The sequence below is a fragment of the Schistocerca piceifrons genome, chromosome 2 (genome assembly GCF_021461385.2).
Source record: "Schistocerca piceifrons isolate TAMUIC-IGC-003096 chromosome 2, iqSchPice1.1, whole genome shotgun sequence".
NCBI classification, from domain to species: domain Eukaryota; kingdom Metazoa; phylum Arthropoda; class Insecta; order Orthoptera; family Acrididae; genus Schistocerca; species Schistocerca piceifrons.
The window spans coordinates 115,440,346-115,462,496 of record NC_060139.1 but is presented as its reverse complement, the minus strand read 5'-3'; the positions used below and the strand labels follow the sequence as shown (position 1 = coordinate 115,462,496).

General features: G+C 40.8%; 1 protein-coding gene across 2 annotated transcripts in view; it reads right to left on the bottom strand.

Moving 5' to 3' along the window:
• LOC124777281 (UV radiation resistance-associated gene protein) overlaps window positions 1–22,151 on the bottom strand; it is a 103,608-nt gene that overhangs the window by 11,201 nt on the left and 70,256 nt on the right. For both annotated transcript variants that reach the window (XM_047252624.1, XM_047252625.1), the window contains 4 exons: window positions 11,712–12,010; window positions 9,934–10,106; window positions 4,451–4,677; window positions 1,162–1,332 (listed from right to left, as the gene is read on the bottom strand). In XM_047252624.1, coding sequence (XP_047108580.1) covers window positions 1,162–1,332; window positions 4,451–4,677; window positions 9,934–10,106; window positions 11,712–12,010 — 870 coding nt within the window. The remainder of the gene's footprint in view (window positions 1–1,161; window positions 1,333–4,450; window positions 4,678–9,933; window positions 10,107–11,711; window positions 12,011–22,151) is intronic.

Sequence of the window (22,151 nt, the reverse complement as noted above, 5' to 3'; positions counted from 1 at the left end):
GACCTGTGGACCCCTTCCTGGCGTCTTTCGTGAGGCACCATGTGTATTTCTTCATGTGACATTTGTCCAAGATATGAAAAATGATGATGCTTTGCAGATGAGCATACAAAATTCAGTGAGGTGAGGGAGATTCACCAGGGACATATAACGATATTATTAACTTCCATGTTATGATGTTTATGGACTGATTGCAGCTCATAGAGTTCCACAGTTATAAATCATGTACAGTTCTGTGATTGTATTTTACAATCATGTTCCATGAGATAATTTATGGTGTATGTTCCATTTCAGCCACATAAATACATTTCAGTGTATGTCTGGACAGTCAATAATGGCCATAAGCATTTTGTACATTTATCTGACATTTACGTGTAATTTGCAGCAAAATTTACATTGGGCCTGCTTTTTAAAGAGTTTCAGGACAGTCTTTATACATTTCGGATCAGAATACATGATGCTGCAATGTTAATACTTCAAAATTATACACAATCGCAGCTCAATTAAAACTTCCAAGTATCTTAAAGTCACAAAATGTCACCATACCTTGGCAGCCATGTGTTGACAAGGTTTATTCAAAATAATATGCTCTTTTTCACTATAAACATATGCACTGTAAAGTCAGTGATGGTGAAAATGCAGACCATTGTGATAAATCAACTGTTTTACATATATAATTTTTTGACAAATATACAAAGTGAAGATAATAATAACTGGACACTTCAGTTTCATATCCGCTGTCTACTGAGAAATGTAAAAAGTCTGAATTTTGCATAAAAGACTTAAGCACATTAATTATTACTATTCTTGAAGCCTAAGCTAAGACTAACAGCAGGAATTTAAAACTATCAGCTGATGCACGGCACATTTCATAAATGTGACATATGATAGAAAACACACACACACACACACACACACACACACACACACACACACACACAGAGAGAGAGAGAGAGAGAGAGAGAGAGAGAGAGAGAGAGAGAGAGAGAGATATCTTACAGCAAGTTATTTCCCTGACTGTCATTTAATTTCTTGGATATCCAGAGTTGGCCTCTGTTCACAAAACAGTACAGATCTACGTTACACTATTTGGTAAGTGAAGCTAAGTTTCATACAAAAAGAAGAAAACCTAAATTAAATAGTAAAACAATTATAAACAATTACTTGTTAGCTCCTGGACCAAGCTGAAGAAGTGCTGCCATGTTTGGTAGTGTGGCTCTAAGATCCTGTGTTGGTAAGCCAAAATACCATCTAAGTTGAGCAATGTTCTTATTTAATAAATAAACACCATAATTGAACTGAAGTTTGTCCTTTCCTCTTGAAAATAATGGGAACCTATGACATGGAGAAATTTTACTGTTACTGCTTGAGGCAGGCTACAAATACTGCATAACTTACTATCTACATCTCTTAAAAACATCATAGCTGCAGTTCTTTTACAATTAAGGGTAAGATATTATAAAGTTCCTCAAAATTACTCAGATACGATGTCAACAACAAAATTATACTCCAGAAATTATCTATGAAGAGTAAAACGCGCGCGCGCACCTACACACACACACACACACACACACACACACACACACACACACACACACGTATGTTTGGGCAAGGCTGGTTCCAAGTATGAATGCTCTTAGGCCACTGTCAGATTTTGTACCACATTGTCAACATGATTAACCTGTACCGTTTCTGTTCTAGACTGCCAAAAACAAAACCAAAATATACCATGCAGGAAAAAAGGAGGAAATGGAACAAAATAAATATGACCAAGGCAATTCATGCCATCAGAAATAGAACTATATACATACACTGAAGTCTGCTAAAATATTTAACATGCCACAGTCGTGTTGCAAGCATTTAGGAAAAAATTTCACAGAAAATTGAGAGAAAACTTGTATCCAGTGCAGAACTGGGAAAGGAACAAGTGTCTTTCCAACTTCACATAGAAGAGAAATTTTATGTCTTCACATGTGATGCCCTACATTGATTGGCTTACCAGTTGGCGACAAGTAGTAGTCTACAAGGTCCATTAACAAAGAGAGGCAGGAAGGGCTTGGGTCGATCTGTTTTTGCAACATTATAAGAAATGGACAAGAATCAATTGCTTCTATGATATAATGTTTGGGCTATTATATGACTAGTAGAGAATCCTCCAGTGTAATCAGCCATTGTTGAGGGAAAAATTTGAATGTATTTGAAGTTTTCTGAACATGGATGATTAAAATCATATGAGGGTCCAATACTAAGCCTGCAATGAATGCTAGTAATTTGTTTTCCTCTCTTGCAGGGTTTGACATTACACTAAACTTATGTGAACTCAGTCAGTTTGTGATTGCTGCATTGGCGCAGCTTAATAACTCACGTCTACTTCTGAAAGATGATAAATCAGTGTCACTACCATTTCAAAAACTTCTTTGTACTTTTATCTATATTTCACTTGCCAGAATGTGTGGCCTGGAACATAGCAATTGGTAAGCTGCACGTTATCACACTTTTTCAACACAAATTTGTAAATCAGGTTTATATGCTACATAAATAGCATTATTTCACAAAGACTACAAAGGTAAATGGTTTGTTAAGAGGCTAAGATTTCACACTAGCATGTGCAAGAAATTTAACTATTTACATTCTTCAAAATAGATTGTGAAAAATTACCGTACTAAAAGGCACGTGAAATAAAATTTAGCAGTTTTCTATTTTCACAAAGCAATTAAAGCTTTTGATGAAGGAATAAGTTCATAAAATGAAGTGGCTTAGTTTTACATACCTTCAAGTGCTTTTACAGAGTGAATATCGGAGAATTTTTCCCCTCTTCCCCAGAGTTGACTGTCGAGTCATACAAGCATGAAGCAAGTCAAACACAGCTGCTCCCAGCATGCCAAGGGACTACACTAAACTATGTGCACCAAAAAATTTGAGCATGCACACACATGCTGCTGTATTAATCTGAAGCACTTTTCACTATGGTAAGTGATGTCCCTACTAACACTTTAACTCAGGGTAGTCAACCTGGTCCATACCACCCACTCGTGGGTTTTCAAGTTTTCATACAATTTTCACGTGAATTATTTGGTATGTAATTACTATTATATGCTTTAACTTGTTGCAACTCTGCTTTATAAATTTTATAATGTAAAAATACTTCTCTATTTTATAAATCGCCATTACTGCGGAACTAGTGAGTGGTTAGAAAATTTTACTAGAAACTGAGTGGACGGCAGGGGAAAAGGTTGACTACCCCTGCTGTAACTTGTTTCTAACAAGGGAACCTCCCCATCGCACCCCCCTCAGATTTAGTTATAAGTTGGCACGGGGATAGGCCTTGAAAAACTGAACACAGATCAATCGAGAAAACAGGAAGAAGTTGTGTGGAACTATGAAAAAAATAAGCAAAATATACAAACTGAGTAGGCCATGCACAAGGTATGCAACATCTAGGAGAGTATCAGCTTGCGAGCGCCATGGTCCCGTGGTTAGCGTGAGCAACTGCGGAACGAGAGATCTTTGGTTCAAATCTTCTCACGAGTGAAAAGTTTAATTTTTTATTTTCAGACAATTATTAAAGTTCAGGCACTCACACATAATCAACTTCGCTCTCCAAAATTCCAGGACATGTTTAGATTTGCTTGGACATATGCAGGATTTGACGGTCTACACATGGAAACATTTGAAAACGTAAAAAACATATGTTTTGACAGAGCACAGGGAAAACTGTGCGACTGTGAAACTATTGCATTCATTTGTTGCAGTTTATGTGACAAACTCTTATGTTTTCATCACTTTTTTGGGAGTGATTATCACATCCACAAGAAAACCTAAATCGGGCAAGGTAGAAGAAGCTTTTTACCCATTCGACAAGTGTGCAAGTTAGGTGGGTCGACAATATATTCCTGTCATGTGACGCACATGCCGTCACCAGTGTCGTAGAGAATATATCAGACATGTTTTCCTGTGGAGGAATCGGTTGACCTATGACCGTGCGATCAAATGTTTTCGGTTCCTATTGGAGAGGCACGTCCTTCCGTCTACTAATCGCACGGTTTTGCGGTGCGGTCGCAAAACACAGACACTTAACTTATTACAGTGAACAGAGACGTCAATGAATGAACGGACAGATCGTAACTTTGCGAAAATAAAGAAAGTAAAATTTTCACCCGAGGGTGGATTCAAACCAAGGACCTCTCGCTCCGCAGCTGCTTACTCTAACCACGAGACCACGGCGCTCCTGAGCTGAGATTGTCCTTGATGTTGCCTATCTTACACATGGACTACTCATTTTGTATATTTTGCTTATTTTTTCATAGTTTCACACAACTTCTTCCTGTTTTCTCAATTGATCTGTGTTCAGTTTTTCAAGGCCTATCCACTGCGTCAATTTATAACTAAATCTGAGGGGGGTGCGATGGGCAGGTTCCCTTGTAAGGAGGGGGGTGGGGTATAAGTTACTCACTCTCTGTCTTTATCTGGTATTTTATCTGATATATGATCCACAATTTTGCTTCTTGATCCAAAATGTATAATGGGGTATCGTAACGGAACTTGCAGAAATACCGAAATCATCTGCACAACATGGGCAACATATCCCAGAGCAACAGAAATGGTGTTTTCTTCATGCCCTGCGAAGTCCTCAGAATTAGGCAAATGGACACCAGCAATTGTGAACTTGTCTGTTGATTCCTGTTAGGATAAAATGGAATTAAGTTTTTCTTTAAAATGACCATGAAGTATTTAGAAGTACTAAATCAAAGTCACAAAAGAATAAACAATAACATTTTTTTGAGCTCTTTTGTGTTGATTTGCATAAAAGTAACATTTAATACTAGATTTCTGAGATCTTCATAGACACATTTCGGAAACACAGGCAAGTAGACCAAGTGAAGTTTACAAGTATATGCTAAAAACCTGATAATGACCCATCAATTTCACTATATAAAATTTAAATTCATGTGAAAATTTCTTATCGTGTAATACCTATAAAAGGAAGGACACAAATTTGCATTTTTCAGAGTGTTAATAGTACTTGATTTGAACTCATTTACTTTTAGAATTACAGCAATAACAATTGCCTTTTATAACGAATGGCATCTACATGAAGGAAGACAGGCAAGCCTATATCCACAAGCAATGAAAACTGCAACCAAGCCAATAGCAACATTCTCCCTTTGTTAAAAGTTTACATACTGCTTTGTCAATTGTTAATGCAATTTCATTTAACAAGATTTGGTGCTGAAAGATTTCGTTCTGTATCTTCCACAAAAGCCAGCAAAGAAAAAGAATGAAAGAACTGACACTATTACATGCTGGTAAAAAAAAGAAACAGACCTGCTTAACACAGTATGTAATTAAGGGCATACATTTCTCTGTGTGACAGGGCCATTTATCAGTATTTACTCAACAATGGCTGATGCAGATGAACAGTACAGTCTTAAAGTGTACTGGATCTGCCACAATGTGGTTGCTTCATAGAGCAAGATTTCATATTTTTGCTTGTTAGTAGATGAACACATCACAAAAACCAGAAGTTCATTGCCTAATCATCTGTGTACTTATTACACAACATTAATTATTCATCAGTGATTAAAAGCAGCGCACTAATTCTACACAGGCACTTATTTGTAGTAATTTTCTTGAGCCAAAATTCATATATACACTCCTGGAAATGGGAAAAAGAACACATTGACACCGGTGTGTCAGACCCACCATACTTGCTCCGGACACTGCGAGAGGGCTGTACAAGCAATGATCACACGCACGGCACAGTGGACACACCAGGAACCGCGGTGTTGGCCGTCGAATGGCGCTAGCTGCGCAGCATTTGTGCACCGCCGCCGTCAGTGTCAGCCAGTTTGCCGTGGCATACGGAGCTCCATCGCAGTCTTTAACACTGGTAGCATGCCGCGACAGCGTGGACGTGAACCGTATGTGCAGTTGACGGACTCTGAGCGAGGGCGTATAGTGGGCATGTGGGAGGCCGGGTGGACGTACCGCCGAATTGCTCAACACGTGGGGCGTGAGGTCTCCACAGTACATCGATGTTGTCGCCAGTGGTCGGCGGAAGGTGCACATGCCCGTCGACCTGGGACCGGACCGCAGCGACGCACGGATGCACGCCAAGACCGTAGGATCCTACGCAGTGCCGTAGGGGACCGCACCGCCACTTCCCAGCAAATCAGGGACACTGTAGCTCCTAGGGTTTCGGCGAGGACCATTCGCAACCGTCTCCATGAAGCTGAGCTACGGTCCCGCACACCGTTAGGCCGTCTTCCGCTCACGCCCCAACATCGTGCAGCCCGCCTCCAGTGGTGTCGCGACAGGCGTGAATGGAGGGACGAATGGAGACGTGTCGTCTTCAGCGATGAGAGTCGCTTCTGCCTTGGTGCCAATGATGGTCGTATGCGTGTTTGGCGCCGTGCAGGTGAGCGCCACAATCAGGACTGCATACGACCGAGGCACACAGGGCCAAAACCCGGCATCATGGTGTGGGGAGCGATGTCCTACACTGGCCGTACACTACTGGTGAATGTGTCAATAAAGTTTCTCCTTCCTGGGACAATGAATTCACGGTGTTCTTATTTCAATTTCCAGGAGTGTATAAATCAAACAAATGTCTCTCTGTTTAGAAAAATGGAAGCAACAATATTCTGTGATGTATGAGCAATTAAATACTCAATCACTATGTTATTACTCATTACCTCCATTCCATTAAAAGTGGAAAAAATGGGTCTTGAAGCAGTGTCCCATTGAGGTGATATGATGGTCATCTCATGCTCCATTAACAGAGAATTAGAAGAGAAACAATTTCCAATTGAGGTAGTCATGAACTTGTATTTACCCACATTTTAATTTCGAAAATGTATACATTTAAAAATGTTTAAAAATCAGTTTTACTGATATCCATTTATTAAAATAGTGTAGAATTGTGTTTATTAAATATCAGGTAAAGCCCTCAGCCAAAGAAGTGATTATTCCACAAAATCATCACGAAACAAAATGGCCTGAAAGAAAAATGAAGATTTACTTTATTGCTATGGATGTTTTGAAGCTTTGAGGTGAGTATTCTTTGTCAATACACGAAGAAATTTAACTGAAAAAAGTACTGTCACAAATAAAACAAAAATGTAATCCCAAAATGGAAACCTTCATTCTTTAAGAGTAACGTCTGTGAGGTAAGCATGACAATCACAAATTATAAGTCAGTCAACCAGCTACAGTGTCAACATACAAGTCTATTTTATACAGTTACCTTTATAGACAATAAGTTATTAAATGGAGTATCTCTAATTGACATTTCTCTATACAAAAATCCACGCAAATATGTAAAAATAAGTGTAACTGTGGAGTTAACAATGGGAGTAGCTACAAAGAGCTGTGCTGTCATCCCCCCCCAATTTTTTTCTTTTTTTCCTGTCAAAGGTACAAGAGACCAAGATGAGTCAAATGGGTGAAGAGCAGGCTTAAGTCTCTAAGTACATTAAGAAGACAAACAAAAATTTTATTAAACTGGACCAGCTAATTTGAAGACTAAATTTTGAACACTGATACTGAAAGCTGTTGCATACACATGATCAGTAATTAATGATATTGTAGGATTTCATTATGGTCCATGATTTTTTAAAATATATTATTAATGTTCCACATGCTAGCTGTCTATAAATTTCAACCTGTAATGGCTTTCAATAGAGGTTTGTTACCAACAAAAGTGATCTGTGTATTTAAAACTTGGTGTCTAACAACATTCATGAAATCTTAACGAAGGTACGCAATGAAAACCTCGTAACTCCATTTTGTTAAATTTTATAGGAGGATCAAAAGCAGTTTCTTCAAAAATATATAAAGTGACACAGAAAATGTTTCTATATGTCTAGCTACATAGTAGAAGTCTAGTTATTGCTGGATTAAAGAAATCCATGCTCTTTCAAATCTGTCTTTGATAATGGAGTTACTGCTTACTGGAATTACAAGTTTTTCAGACAGATGGAGTTACAAGGTTTTCATAGCTTACCATTGATAAGTAAGATTTGTAACTATGAAATAAAAACTTCAATAAGGTTTCAGTCTAGTGAGATTGGCATACAGTTCGTGAAACACATAATAACAAGTCCCACACGAACTGTGCAGTGGAGTAGCTCAAATGCTTCAACCATACAGATAGCCACATCAGATGGCTATCTACAGAGAGGCTAGCTTAATGTATGGTCCCTGACAAGAAGCAGCAGCTTTTTCAGAAGTTGCAGAGGCAACAGTCTAGACAATTTGACTGATTTGGCCTTGTAATATGGTCATGTCATTTTCATACTGCGAAGAGCTGAAAACAAGGGGAAACTTCAGCCACAATATTTTCTGAGGACATGCAGCTCTGCTCTACTCTACTGTTTAATGACAATGACATCTTGTTGGATAAAATGTACTAGAGGTAAAATAGTTCGCCCTTTTAGTCTCCACATCGAGACTACTCACGAGGATGCTGCCATTGGGAAAAAAATGTATCTGCTACATTACAGGTAAGCATATGGAATATTACATCTCTATAACACTGTATATGCTAGAAAATATGAAAATAAAAATGGATAGATAAAGTTAGACAGGTGAGGAAGACAGGTGAGCTACTATGAACAGCACAAGAATGCACTATCATAGCCAAGATAAATACAAAGCCAACACTCTTCATAATAGTACAAATTCATATTCGTACTATCTCCCACAGCTGAAAGACTGGATTGAAAGAATGTGTGATGAGATACAGGAAATTATTCAGTTCATAAGGGAGGTGATAATGTAATTGTATTGGGGGACTGGCATTTGATAGTGGGATAATAAGAAAAGGAGAAATGTAGTAGGGTAACATGGAGCAGAGAAAAGGAATGAAATGGAAGGTCACTAGGTAAAATTATGTGTTGAGTATAATTTAGTCGCTGGTAATAATCACAAATGATGGTTATGTACGTGCAAGAATCCTGGAAACACTTGAAAGTTTAAGATGGGTTGTGCTAGGGTCATTCTGAAAATAATGCCTTCTATTTATTTTCATAGACAATATAATAGATACAGAAAGGACAATAACAATGTTGAATACTTCAAGTTTTCAGCTACATTCTGTTCTTTCTACATGGAGTCACCAGCCTTATTTATGCACTTTTGGGCTAGTGTGGCACATAAAGCTGCATGTCTTCTGCAAGCCAAACAACACAGAAACTGGACTGTAGTCGACTCAAAGCATGTATTTTTGTCCGAAAAGTTGCAATTTTGCCTGTTTTAAAAAACTGCAAGATGTCAGTTTCACTAAATACCCAGTGAGGCCTTTAATCCACAGTTTGTATGGAGTGTGTGGTTCATGCCAGAGGAGTTACTGTTATGTTCTGGTTTATTTTTCACACTATGACTTGAGCCCACTCATTCAGGTTACCACAATCGTGGACCACATTGTTTATTTCAACATTCCTGGTGACAAAGTTTACACTTTCTTCAACATCTTGCTGATGAATATACTATGTAAAGTTCAACATTCGAAACTGAGAACTATCTCGAACACCGCATGAAACATACTGATCAGTATCACAAAAATTTGGTAGCTCCAGTCATCAATGAAGGGCTTCAGCTGAATATGGCATATGTGAGGAAACTTGTGTATTTTCTTCCTTGCTGAAATGAGGCCATTATAGAGGTTAGAGATCGTCTCACACAGTATTAGCATGATTTATTCTTGGGGGGGGGGGGGGGGGGGGGGGCAGGTGCGACCTCTTGTAAGACAAGAACTAAATGTTTATCCCTGCATCAAAGTACTACAAATTGGTCGTGGCATCTATATTCTACACTATATTTATTATGTTCAGCGTTGTTCACAATTTAACAGTAATGCACTATATGAAACAACACAGAACCATCCAATAATACTAAAAGTCTCTAGCAATAAGCAACATTAACACGATAACATACCTGTACGATTGGGTATATGAAACTTAACTCCGAAATCAGTTGCCTTCTGCGAAAATTAAGCTGGGCATTTATATGCACAAAAGATTCCCGAGCATCTAAATAGCTCTTTCTCCATTCTTTTAACTGCTCTGTTTCTTTGTACAGGTGTTCATATTTGGCCATTAAGTTAATTCCTTGAAAGTGCAACAGCAAACATCATTTATAAACACTTGAAAACAGAATAAAACTGATCAGGAATTTAAAAATAATTCATCAGTGGTGACACAAACAAGAAAATTTTGAAAATATTCTGAAAATTAATAAATAAGCTGTGAATCAGTTATTGATTGCCAACAACGTAGTTCCCTGGAACTCTGTGAACTGTATCTTTTGATACTGTAATACCACATAGTAATTCAGCTGATATCATTACTACAGGCACAAAATGGTAGACAATAAGAAAAACTATTTTTCTTACAGGTATCTTTCTATGGGCAAAAAAATGAACATTCTAGAATAACAACAGGAATATTTAAGAAGATAAGCCTTTTCTGTAAAATGGCATAGTGATATCACTGCTCATCTGTAGTTATTGGCTACCCTTTAATTCACTCAAATGAAAACTACATAGCACTGTAAATCCTATTTACTGCTGGTTGTATCACATCTGTACTGACCTCATCATTCTAGGCATTTTTCAGTTAACATCACTCTTTTAACAATAACGACAAAAAATGGCATTATATTGTAGTATAACTGTTATTTGTTCTGATGTGGACTGCAATAACTTCTTGCAAACATCTCCAGTCAGTTTTCCTCCTATGTTTATAATAGAATTAAGATGTTACAATAGTATACTATAATCTTTAGGCCATTCTGAAATACATTGTCATAAGTTCCTCTGTTTTCTTCACATTTATATATGACAATTCCTTAGAATGTATTACAGTTTTAAGCCTTTGATTATGTTTCTATGATAAAGCAAACATAAAACAGCTTTCTTAGATAAGAAGGAACAAAGGTGAAGACGGAGTAGAAGCTTGAAATGGAGAAGGATGGAAAGGAAATCAGCGATGTGTTTTTTAAAGGAGACATACCATCATTTGCCTTAAACAATATAGAGAAACCACTGACAGTTAGTCTGGATGGCCAGACAGGAATCTGAACACTACTTTCATGAATGTGAGTCTATTGATGACTTTTTAGTGTTACTGTATCAACTGAAATAATGCAATGTCATTATTTTTTGCATACTCTTCTATTATCAGAGATATTTTTGTCCATCACTCTGGCCTTGTCTCTGCTTAAGAATGAAGGGAAAAAATGTGTTATATTCAAAGCTAGTTGTACATAATTTCTAATGCTGAATACGCTTTGGTTCACTATGTTCCCAGTCAATCTTAGAAAAAATTAAGGGTAATAAATCTGAATTGAAAGGAGGGCATTCAAGTGGTGATTAATGAATATCACCCATTGTAACAGATTTAAAATCAATGGTAAAGTTATGGAAAAACAAGAATGGAATAAATTCATGAGGGCAGACCACTCCGCACCAAACAGAACAGGGAGTGAGCAACACACAGGTGTATAAAAATGGAAATGTTGTTAATCTTTTGGACAAAGTCTTATCACACACGCACATACTAAGCAGCTCAAAGGCATGCATAATTTCAGTTCTCTTTTTGTAACATTCTATACACTCTTTCATTTGTGATAATAACAATATCTTTATAATACAAGGAACACAACTACTTTAAACCATTATTTTAAGTTAAAAAAGGAAATAAAACAGTTTTTACCCCGATCTTGATTTTCTTCAGTTACGGCAATACTCGTTTTTTCAATTTGTACAACTTGTTCCTGCTTTCTCCTTTTCTCTTGGCTGAGTAATGAGACTTTAAACTTCAATTTTTCTATTTCCTGCTTAAGTTTTAAAATCTCCTGTCGACGGTTTTTGGACTGGCTAACATTCAGTAGCCTAAAGAGTGACTCGCCTTCATTTGATCTGAGAGGTACCAGACCACCAAGAGTAATTTTTTCTCTCAAACTTTGTGCTGAGAGCATTTGTTTCTTTATTGCTTGTTGAACAGTGTGTAGCCTGGAATAAAAACACTACGTTATTCCTTTTTATTATTAAGCTAGTACAAATAAATTATTGTAAGCAGTAAATACCAGGAAGGAAACAAGAAGACAATGATGTTCCCCATCCAATATTTGCAAAGAGGTCACAAAATTACATTTCTGAACAATTATCACTTCAACAAGCAAGCCATGTCCATACTTTCATATACCCTAGACCACACAGGAAATATGTACATGAGTGGACTTCAACTACAGAACCACAACTATGGGTGTTGTGTGTAGAAAGGCTCACTTTTCTGGAAATGGCAGCACAAGGAAATTTCACTGGCATTGGATCTTATTATAGATGCAATCGCTGCATTGTAGGCCAGATGATGATATGTATACTACAATAATGACCTACTAAATTATTAATATATACAGTCACAGCAATGCCTACACACACCTGTACTGCAGATTTCTGTGTTTATGTGCCTATCAATTGAAGAGAATATAGGAGCTACCATAAACATCTTCTGTTAATGTAACTGATGTCTGAAAATGACAGTTCATAGTCAGAACATATGTGACACACACAAAAATACATCTGAAATATTCATCATGTTACCTTCCATTACGAATGTGGGTGATCTGATATAAAGTGCAGCAATCAGTCATCCTTTTTTGCAGGTTTTATTTGGTAAATCCAGATTTCAGCTGGAGAAATGTTGCAGCGATTCAGCACTCCGCTCTCACACTTGACTAATCCTGTTTCCCGACAGATGGACAGTCGGCTTGTCACTGTCCTTGCAAAGTTGTCACCACCACCACCACCACCACCACCACCACCACCACCATCTTCCATAGCTTGCTGCATTCAGGTACAAAACTCCAATCGGAGTGCATAATCATCGGGGGTTAGGTATTGTAACAGCTGCAAATGGTAAGGTGTGAAATGCAAAAACATTCCACATTGTTTTCTGTGAAATGCCCAGTTCACTGCTTGAGCAAATTGTTGATTTTTGTGGGCTGCACACAAAGCTCTGTTTCACACACTCTGCAATTTCCTCTGAGACACCTGGTCGCCCCCTTTCTTTTCCCTCCACAAAGACAACCAGTGTTGTGAAACTGGCAAAACAAATGCAAAATGCACTGGTGATCAGGTGCAGCATTTCCATACTTGTGTATGAATACATGCTGAAAGCTCATAACGGATGCACACTTCACACATTCTGACAAACAAAAGCTCTACTCCTCCACTGCTGCCACCTTGTCAATTGTGGCCACAGGCATCTGATATAGCATGCACATGATCAACAAGGCAAGCTTTGTAAACTTGGTGAGTGTATCTATCTTTTCATGTACCACCCATCTTTGTATGTCATTTACTTCTCAATAAACAGTGATTTGAAGCCTGATTAATCATTTAGGCTAAAACTATACTGTTACGAAGAAGAAGAAGGAGAAGAAAAAAGAGACAGGATACAGCTACCTGTGAAGATTAAAGATCATTAACCATTCATCAACAGGGGATATGTATACATATACCCATTAAGAACATTTTCCTGGAAATTGAGGTAACATGTACATGTAGTGTCCTGAGGTTGGCAGGAGAGAACTAACAGTCAATTTCAACACACTTTATTATAATTAAAGAAAAACACCTTCTTGGCATACACTAGAACAAGAAAACCTCACACCTCTTATGGTGGTATACCAGATAAGCAAACAAGAAATGGCAGAAAATACCGACCAAAATCTACTCTACCAATTACAAAACACAACGTGCTACTACAATGCTGTGGCAAGTGTATACAATGCTTGGGCCGGCAAAGGTACTGGCCGGAGCTGTTCCTAACAATAGGTAAACACTGCCGGTCTGACTGTCCAGGCATGCTTATAAAGCCAAGTTGGCAGAGTGCTACATGAGTCATACGAGTTCCTATTCATGGAACACTGTCATATGTTGTCTGGTGAAGTAGTTCCGCGTTTATTTGGAAAGGCTGTTATTGTTTATATCCGCTGGCGATGTTTCTCTCCGGTTCCTGAAAGGAGGTCAGAAGCCCATCTTGCATGTCGGTCGTGCAGGCCCTCTAACTAATAAGGAGTCACTACGACACCCCCCTGGGAAAAAAATTCCCCAGCACCACAAGCGCCCATAGGAGTAGGGGCATCCTGGTTGACATCCATGGATTCATAGCCAGCAGGGGCAGGACGTAGTGACGCAGCATGGACAGCTGGTGGCGGAGACAGAGGCTGAGGTGGAGGTTCCGCCACAGGTTGGCCAGCGACAGGCACTGGCAGCTCCCCCAGGGCATCTTAGTCCACCAGATGGGGGCAGAGCTGGTTGAGGTGCTTGGGGGGGGGGGGGGGTGGAACCATCAGCCCACCAGAGAGACGCCACCGCCCGGCCGCAGAGCTTGGTGATGACCGCAGGCACCCAGTATGCCCGTGGATGAGAGAATATCCACGCCCAGACCACCTGCCTGACATGAAAGGAGTGCGCCGGCATGTGGGCAGGGGGAGGGGAGGGGTGGGGGGGAGAAGCCTCAAGAACCAGGACAGATAACCAAGAGGGAAATGGTCAACTGTGAAATATCTTCACTGGACTTTTACCAGCATGGGGGTTGGCATGGTATGTAGCCAAGAAAAGCAGCACGGCCTCCTCCAGTGGGTGATGGCTGAGCGGCTTATTGGGCTGAGTCTTGAACATCTACTCAAAATGTTCTGCCTGGTTGTTTGACGCAAGGTGAAAAGGAGCAGCACATAATTACTTAAACTCAGTTGACATAAACTGCGGACCATTATCCATAACAATAGTTTTGAGGAGTCCCTCAACAGCAAAGAGGCACCGGAGAATTTTGATAGTCTCAGCAGAAGTCATGTGGGAGACACAAGGGTATCCCGACCCTGAGGCTATCAGTATGAACCTCTGGGAACCATGAAATGGCCCTGCGAAATCCAAATGGAGACGTTCCCACAGAGCAGCTGCATCCAGCTGCGAAAAATACTGGCAAGGGGTGCTGCTGGACATGTTTGGCACGTGGTGCACGCTGACACGAGGGAGGCAATGTCTTTATCCAAACTGTGCCAATAAAGGTGTCAGTGGGTCAGCTGTTTAGTGAGGACAACGCCCAAATGGCCAGCATGGAGGATGTTCAGGACAGGGCAGCACAACGCATGTGGTATGACCACCCACGGAACATCGGAATCACTATGAAAAAGGATGACGCCACTGCGGAAAGAGAGACTGTGCAGAAGATCCCAAAACTGCTGGGCCTCTGCATCACAGATACTACGACAGCTTGTCGGCCAACCTGCAGTGATTTGGTGATGGAGAGCTTGCAGTGTCTGATCCTGAGCGGCGGCCTGCCAGACCACATCGGCATCCAACAGAAGTGCGAACAGATCTGCGTCCACGTCCAGTTCCACATTGAAACAAACCAAGGGGGAGGCGTCAAGGATTGTAAGTGGCCAGACACAGAGGGTGGTAGAGAGCTGACTTGGAGACGTGTGAAAGCCTGCTCATATGCTGTGGTGAAAGTCTCCTCATATGCCGTGTCTCAAACTCAATGCCCCCCTTGCACAATAACCTGGTCAGGGGCACCAAAATCTCGGTGGCGTGGGGTATAGAACACTGATAGCAGTTGATTTGACTGAGGACAGATTGCAGCTGCTTCACATTGGTGGGAGCAGGCAGGTTTGGAATTGCTCCGACGTACTCCTTAGAGGCATGTAGGCCGCGGGCATCAACCGTGAACCCGAGATAACTGACCTTTCGTGCAAAAAAAGTTACACTTTTCCTTCCGGCAATGCAGGTTAGCCTCAGAAAAAAACCTGAAACAGCTGATCCAGCTTGTCCGCGAGGTCCACCGGGGATGAGCAACCGACAATGCAATGACATCATCCAGATAATTGGCCTCACTGGGCGCCTGGCTTGTGATGCATTCCAAATAACATTGGAAAATGGGGGGGGGGGGGGGGGTGGCAATGCCAAACAGAAGACAGTTGTACTGGAAAAGGCCACACAGGGTATTTGATGACTAGGATCTGCAGTGATTCCTCATCCAACGGCAGCTGCAAATAAGCACTGCGCAAATCAATTTTGACGAAAATGGTTGAGCCCGCAAGACGTGTGAGTATGTCATCCATTGATGGGACAGGATATACATCGGAGATGGACTGAGAACTGACCGTAACCTTAAAATTGCCACAGATGGGTAAAGCACCATTTGGCTTCTCAACTATCATGAAAGGCATTGCCCAGCGACTGCGCTCGATCGGAGAAATTATGCCTTCGTCTTGTAAGCGGTGAAGTTCTACCAGGAGCCTGTCTCGGAGAGCAAAGGGGACCGAGCGGGCCTTAAAAAAAACGAGGAACAGCTCAGGGAAGTAGCTGAACATCCGCGGTAAAACCCTTCACCCCTGGTGTGGAGGATGAGAAAAACGTTTCATATTCGCTGAGCAACAGGGCGAGGAAGGTATCCAAAGAGGGAATTGACACTGCCTGTACTGTGTCCTGCACTGATAAACCCAGACAACCTAAAATGTCCACATCCAGAAGGTTAGTAGTGCTGGGGGATCCGACCACCAAAATCTGAGCAGTGAAGGAATGAACATTGTAAGAGATTTGTGTGGAAAAAACACCGTCAAATGATTTAGAGTGATTACTGAAACTGTGCAAGGTGCATGTGTATGGGGATAAAGCCGGCAAGCCCAAGCGTTGGTATGTGGCACCATCCACAATAGAAATGGATGATGCCATGTCAATTTGGAAGGCCACCGGAATAAGCATGACCTGCAAGGTAAGGACAAAACAGGCACCCGACTGGAGAATGATGAAGAATACTTGGGCCGTCAATGGAATGCGAGGCTTCCAGGTCCCGAGGTGACGATTTGTGATGAGAATATGCGTCCACAGGAAGCGTGGCATCTATGCTATGTCTCTGCAAAGCCTGACACACCACGGTGGTATGGCCCGCTTGGCTGTAAGCAGTGCATCTTGCTCGCCAGTGGAGGCACTCCAACCATTGGTGAGTCGGGAAACAGTCTGGACAGGATGGAAGCCGGGTGAAACACTTCCTGTCACGGGATGAACCAACAAATCAACAAGACTGCCCTTTGGCACTAGGCAACTAGCGAGCTGCGAAAACAGCTGTATCAAGATGTGGTGCCAGTAAATGTTGTTCAAACTGTTTGACATAATTTGACCATGGTTCGACAGACGTATCGAATGCCGGAAACGTCGGTGGAGCCACGTGCAAAGTGTTCAATTTACTTGCAATTGAATAACCTCTATGAGCTACTTCTTTCAACATTGGTGAATGGGGGCAAAGTTCTGAATGCGTGAGCACTGCCTGAATCCACCAAAGACTGAAGAAGTTCCTCAGAAGAGGCTATTTCGTTCGAAAATTAAAGTTTTATCCTCGTTGCTAATAACTGTAATGTTCTGCAGTCGACAGGAGAGAACTAACAGTCAATTTTAACACATTTTATTTTAATTAAAGAAAAACACTTTCTTGGCATACACTAAGTTTTAAATGCAAGAACAAAAAAAAAAAACCTAAACTCTTGTGGTGGCAGACCGTTAAGGAAATAAGACAATGGAAGAAAATACTGACCAAAATCTACTCTACCAATCACAAAACACAACAAACCACTACAATGTTATGGCAAGTGTATACAATGCTAGGGCCAGTGTAAGTACTGGCCAGAGCTTTTCCTAGCAGTAGGTATTCACAGCTGGTCTGACTGTCCGGGAATGCTTATGAAGCTGGGTAGGCTGAGTGTTACATGACTCATGTGAGTTCCAATTGGTGGAACACTGTCACATGTTGTCTGGTGAAGTAGTTCCGTGTTTATTTCGACAGCCTGTTATTGTTTATATCCTCTGGCAACATCTCTCTCCATGCTCCTGAAAGGAGGTCGGCAGCCCATCTAGCGTGTCAGTCGTGCAAGCCCTCTAACTAATAAGGGGCTGCTATGACAGTACATATCTTCAAGATGCTCATCTTATAATGAAGCATCACAGCACAAGCCTAGCTTTTTGGTATTTGTCTTATTCATATACTTCTGGCAAGGACTATCCTGGATTTATCTGAGAGTTGTAGTCCTCAAGATATTACACTACTGGCCATTAAAATTGTTACACCACAAAGATGACGTGCTACAGACGTGAAATTTAACTGACAGGAAGAAGACGCTGTGAAATGCAAATGATTAGCTTTTCAGAGCATTCACACAAGGTTGGCGCCGGTGGCAACATCTACAACATGCTGACATGAGGAAAGTTTCCAACTGATTTCTCATACACAAACAGCAGATGACCAGCGTTGCCTGGTGAAACATTGTTGTGATGCCCCGTGTAAGGAGGAGAAATGCGTACCATCACGTTTCCGACTTTGATAAAGGTCGGATTGTAGCCTATTCCGATTGCGGTTTATCGTATCGCGACATTGCTGCTCGTGTTGGTTGAGATCCAATGACTGTTAGCAGAATATGGAATCGGTGGGTTCAGGAGGGTAATATGGAACACCGTGCTGGATCCTACTGGCCTTGTATCACTAGCAGTCGAGATGACAGGCATCTTATCCGCATGACTGTAACAGATCGTGCAGCCATGTGTCGATACCTGAGTCAACAGATGGGAACGTTTGCAAGACAACAACCATCTGCACGAACAGTTTAACGACGTTTGCAGCAGCATGGACTACCAGCTCGGAGACCATGGCTGCGGTTACCCTTGATGCTGCATCACAGACAGGAGTGCCTGCGATGGTGTACTCAACGACGAACCTGGGTGCACGAATGGCAAAATGTCATTTTTTTGGATGAATCCAGGTTCTGTTTACAGCATCATGAAGGACGCATCTGTGTTTGGCGACATCGCAGTGAACACACATTGGAAGCGTGTATTCGTCATCGCCATACTGGCATATCACCCGGCATGATGGTATGGGATGCCATTGGTTACACGTCTCGGTCACCTCTTGTTCGCATTGATGGCACTTTGAACAGTGGATGTTACATTTCAGATGTGTTATGACCCGTGGCTCTACCCTTCATTCGATCCCTGCGAAACCCTACATTTCACATTTCAGCAGGATAATGCACAACCGCATGTTGCAGGTCCTGTACGGGCCTTTCTGGGTACAGAAAATGTTCGACTGCTGCCCTGGGCAGCACATTCTCCAGATCTCTCACCAATTAAAAACGTCTGGTCAATGGTGGTCGAGCAACTGGCTCGTCACAATACGCCAGTCACTACTCTTGATGAACTGTGGTATCGTGTTGAAGCTGCACGGGCAGCTGTACCTGTACACGCCATCCAAGCTCTGTTTGACTCAATGCCCAGGCGTATCAAGGCTGTTATTAAGGCCAGAGGTTGTTGTTCTGGGTACTGATTTCTCAGAATCTATGTACCCAAATTGTGTGATAATGTAATCACATGTCAGTTCTAGTATAATATATCTGTCCAATGAATACCCATTTATCATCTGCATTTCTTCTTGATGTAGCAATTTTAATGGCCAGTAGTGTAGATCTTCCAGACTACTGTACTTTCTGCCTAAGTGATTACAGTTGAGAAGCCTTGATAGCAATATAACATGTATTAAAGTCAACTAACATATATTCAAAAAGTTTTGTTTAAGAGTTACAGTAGCAAGTGTAATATATTCTTCATAAATTTTTATTTTTGTTTGAATTTGAGACCCTGAATGATGCAACATTCCTCGAGCAGTATCTTCACTGCAGAAACAACATATGCTGAGTTAGCCACCACCATCAATTATGCCACAGTGGGCAACTGCCACAAGATCCTGCCATTCAGTGTCATAGATATTTTACTCCACTGTGTTAATTATAAGTCAGCTAAAAAATAAATAAATAAATAAATAAATAAAATAACTTAATACCAATGTGAAGAAACTAATAAGAGCAGAAAGCATTCTATGGTAGACAGGTGGGAGGGAGGGAGGAAATAGAGGGGTCTGAAAAGAAAAGGAAAATGGAGTGAAGAAGGGGAATATTTATTGAAAAGAAATGCTGAGACCACTGAAATCAATGTAAATTTAAGTCCGGTGGGTGGCGAGAATGAAGCACATGTTGCAAGGCCAGTTCCCACAGTGGAGTTCTGAGAAACTGATGTCAGTCCAGAGAATCCAGATGTCATATGTGATGAAACAGGCACCAAAGTCATGACTGTCATGTATAGTGTGTTTTGCAACAGGATATTTTATGTTTTCAGTATACGCCCTTTGTCTATGCCTATTTATACTAACCAGTGACTTGGAGGTAGGCGTATTAATGTAGAAGATTGGATGATGTTTAATGGTGTGAAACAACATGTCACATACCAACTGTTAAGTAAACACTGTCTGCCATCTACCAAGTTATAAGTTCAAATGAATGGGAATAGACACAGGGTGTATACTGGCTACACACAGTATCCTGTTGCAAAGCACAAACTTCAACATGACAGTGATGAACTCAGTGTCTGTTTCACCCTACGTGTCATCTGGATTCTCCCTCCTGACACCAGTTTCCCCACAACTCCGCAGTCGGGAGCTGGCTTTCCAACATGTGCTCGGTTTATGCCAACCACATGACATAAATTTACCTTAATTTTATTGGACCCAGCATTACTTTTCAATAGCTATTCCTTTTCCTCATTTCCTTTTACTTTTTTTTATTTTCTGACCCGTCTATTTTCCTGGCTCTTCACCTGTCTACTATCGAACGCAATTAAGTTTCCACTCTCTCTCTCTCTCTCTCTCTCTCTCTCTCTCTCTCTCTCTCTCTCTCTCTCTCTCTCTTTTCCAGTTGTCTGTTTTGCTTAATACTCCTTCCACTTTTAAATTCTGTTTTTCAAATCTCATTCTTTTCTTACGATTCCATAAACATCTATATCTACAAACCAATGTGAAGTACATGGCACAGGATACATCCCACTGTACTGGTTATTAGCATTTTTCCCCATCACATTCGTGTATGGAACACAGGAAAAATGACTGTTTAAATGCCTCTGTGCATGCTGTAATTAATCTAACCTTATCCTTCAATCCGTATGGGAGCAATACGTAGGGGAGTAGTTATGTATTCATAGATTCATCATATACAGCTCGTTCTTCATGTCTATTTCCATGTTTAAATGTGTTAACGTCAATTGTTTATGCACACATATACAGCTGTTAAGTTTTTTGTTACTCTCTTGTAATTGATGCCTTTGAATGAATAAACTAAGCTGGTTCTTGAAACTTTGTTAGCACACTTCTCGGGATAGTAGTGCCTATTTTCAAGAATCTGTCAGTTCTGTTTCTTCAGCATCACTGTCACATTCTCCCACAACTCAAACAAACTTGTCACCCTTTGTGCTGCCCTTCTCTTTATACATTCAATATCCCCTGCTACCCATGGTCTAGCAGTAGTGTCTTTGATTAGATCAAAACATAATCGGTTCTGGGTTTGAAACCCACCACTGCTTAAATATTGATTAATAATCAGCATTGGTGGCCGAAGACTTCCGGCATAAGGAGTCACCCTCATTCTGCCAACAGCCTTGTCAAAGAGGATGGAGGAGCAGACAGAGGTTCACAGCACACTCTTGTCCTTGGGGTGGGAAACTGCCCCTAAAGGCAGAAGAATTGGCAATGATCAATGGCATGATGATGCAGAAGGCAATGGAGACCACTGCATTAAAGACATACAACATGTATCCACAGGACATGTGGCCTGTAATTGAAAAAGTGTCATGATGATTTCTTCATTGGCAAAAGATTCCGGAATAGTCCCACATTCAAATCTCTGGGAGGGAACAGCCAAGGGGGAAATGATCATGAGAAAAAGATTGAATAATCAACAAACGGATAACGTTCTATGAGCTGGGGCGTGGAATGTCAGAAGCTTGAACGTGGTGGGGAAGCTAGAAAATCTGAATAGGGTAATGCAAAGGCTCAGTCTAGATGTAGTAGGGATCAGTGAAGTGAAATGACAAATAATTCTGGTCAGATGAGTATAGGATACTTTCAACAGCAGAAGCAAATGACATAATGGTAATGGAAGTAGGATTCATTATGAATAGGAAGGTAGGGCAGAGATTAAGTTACTGTGAACAATTCAGTGATAGCATTGTTCTGATCAGGACCGATAGCAAGCCAATACTGACAATATTATAGGTA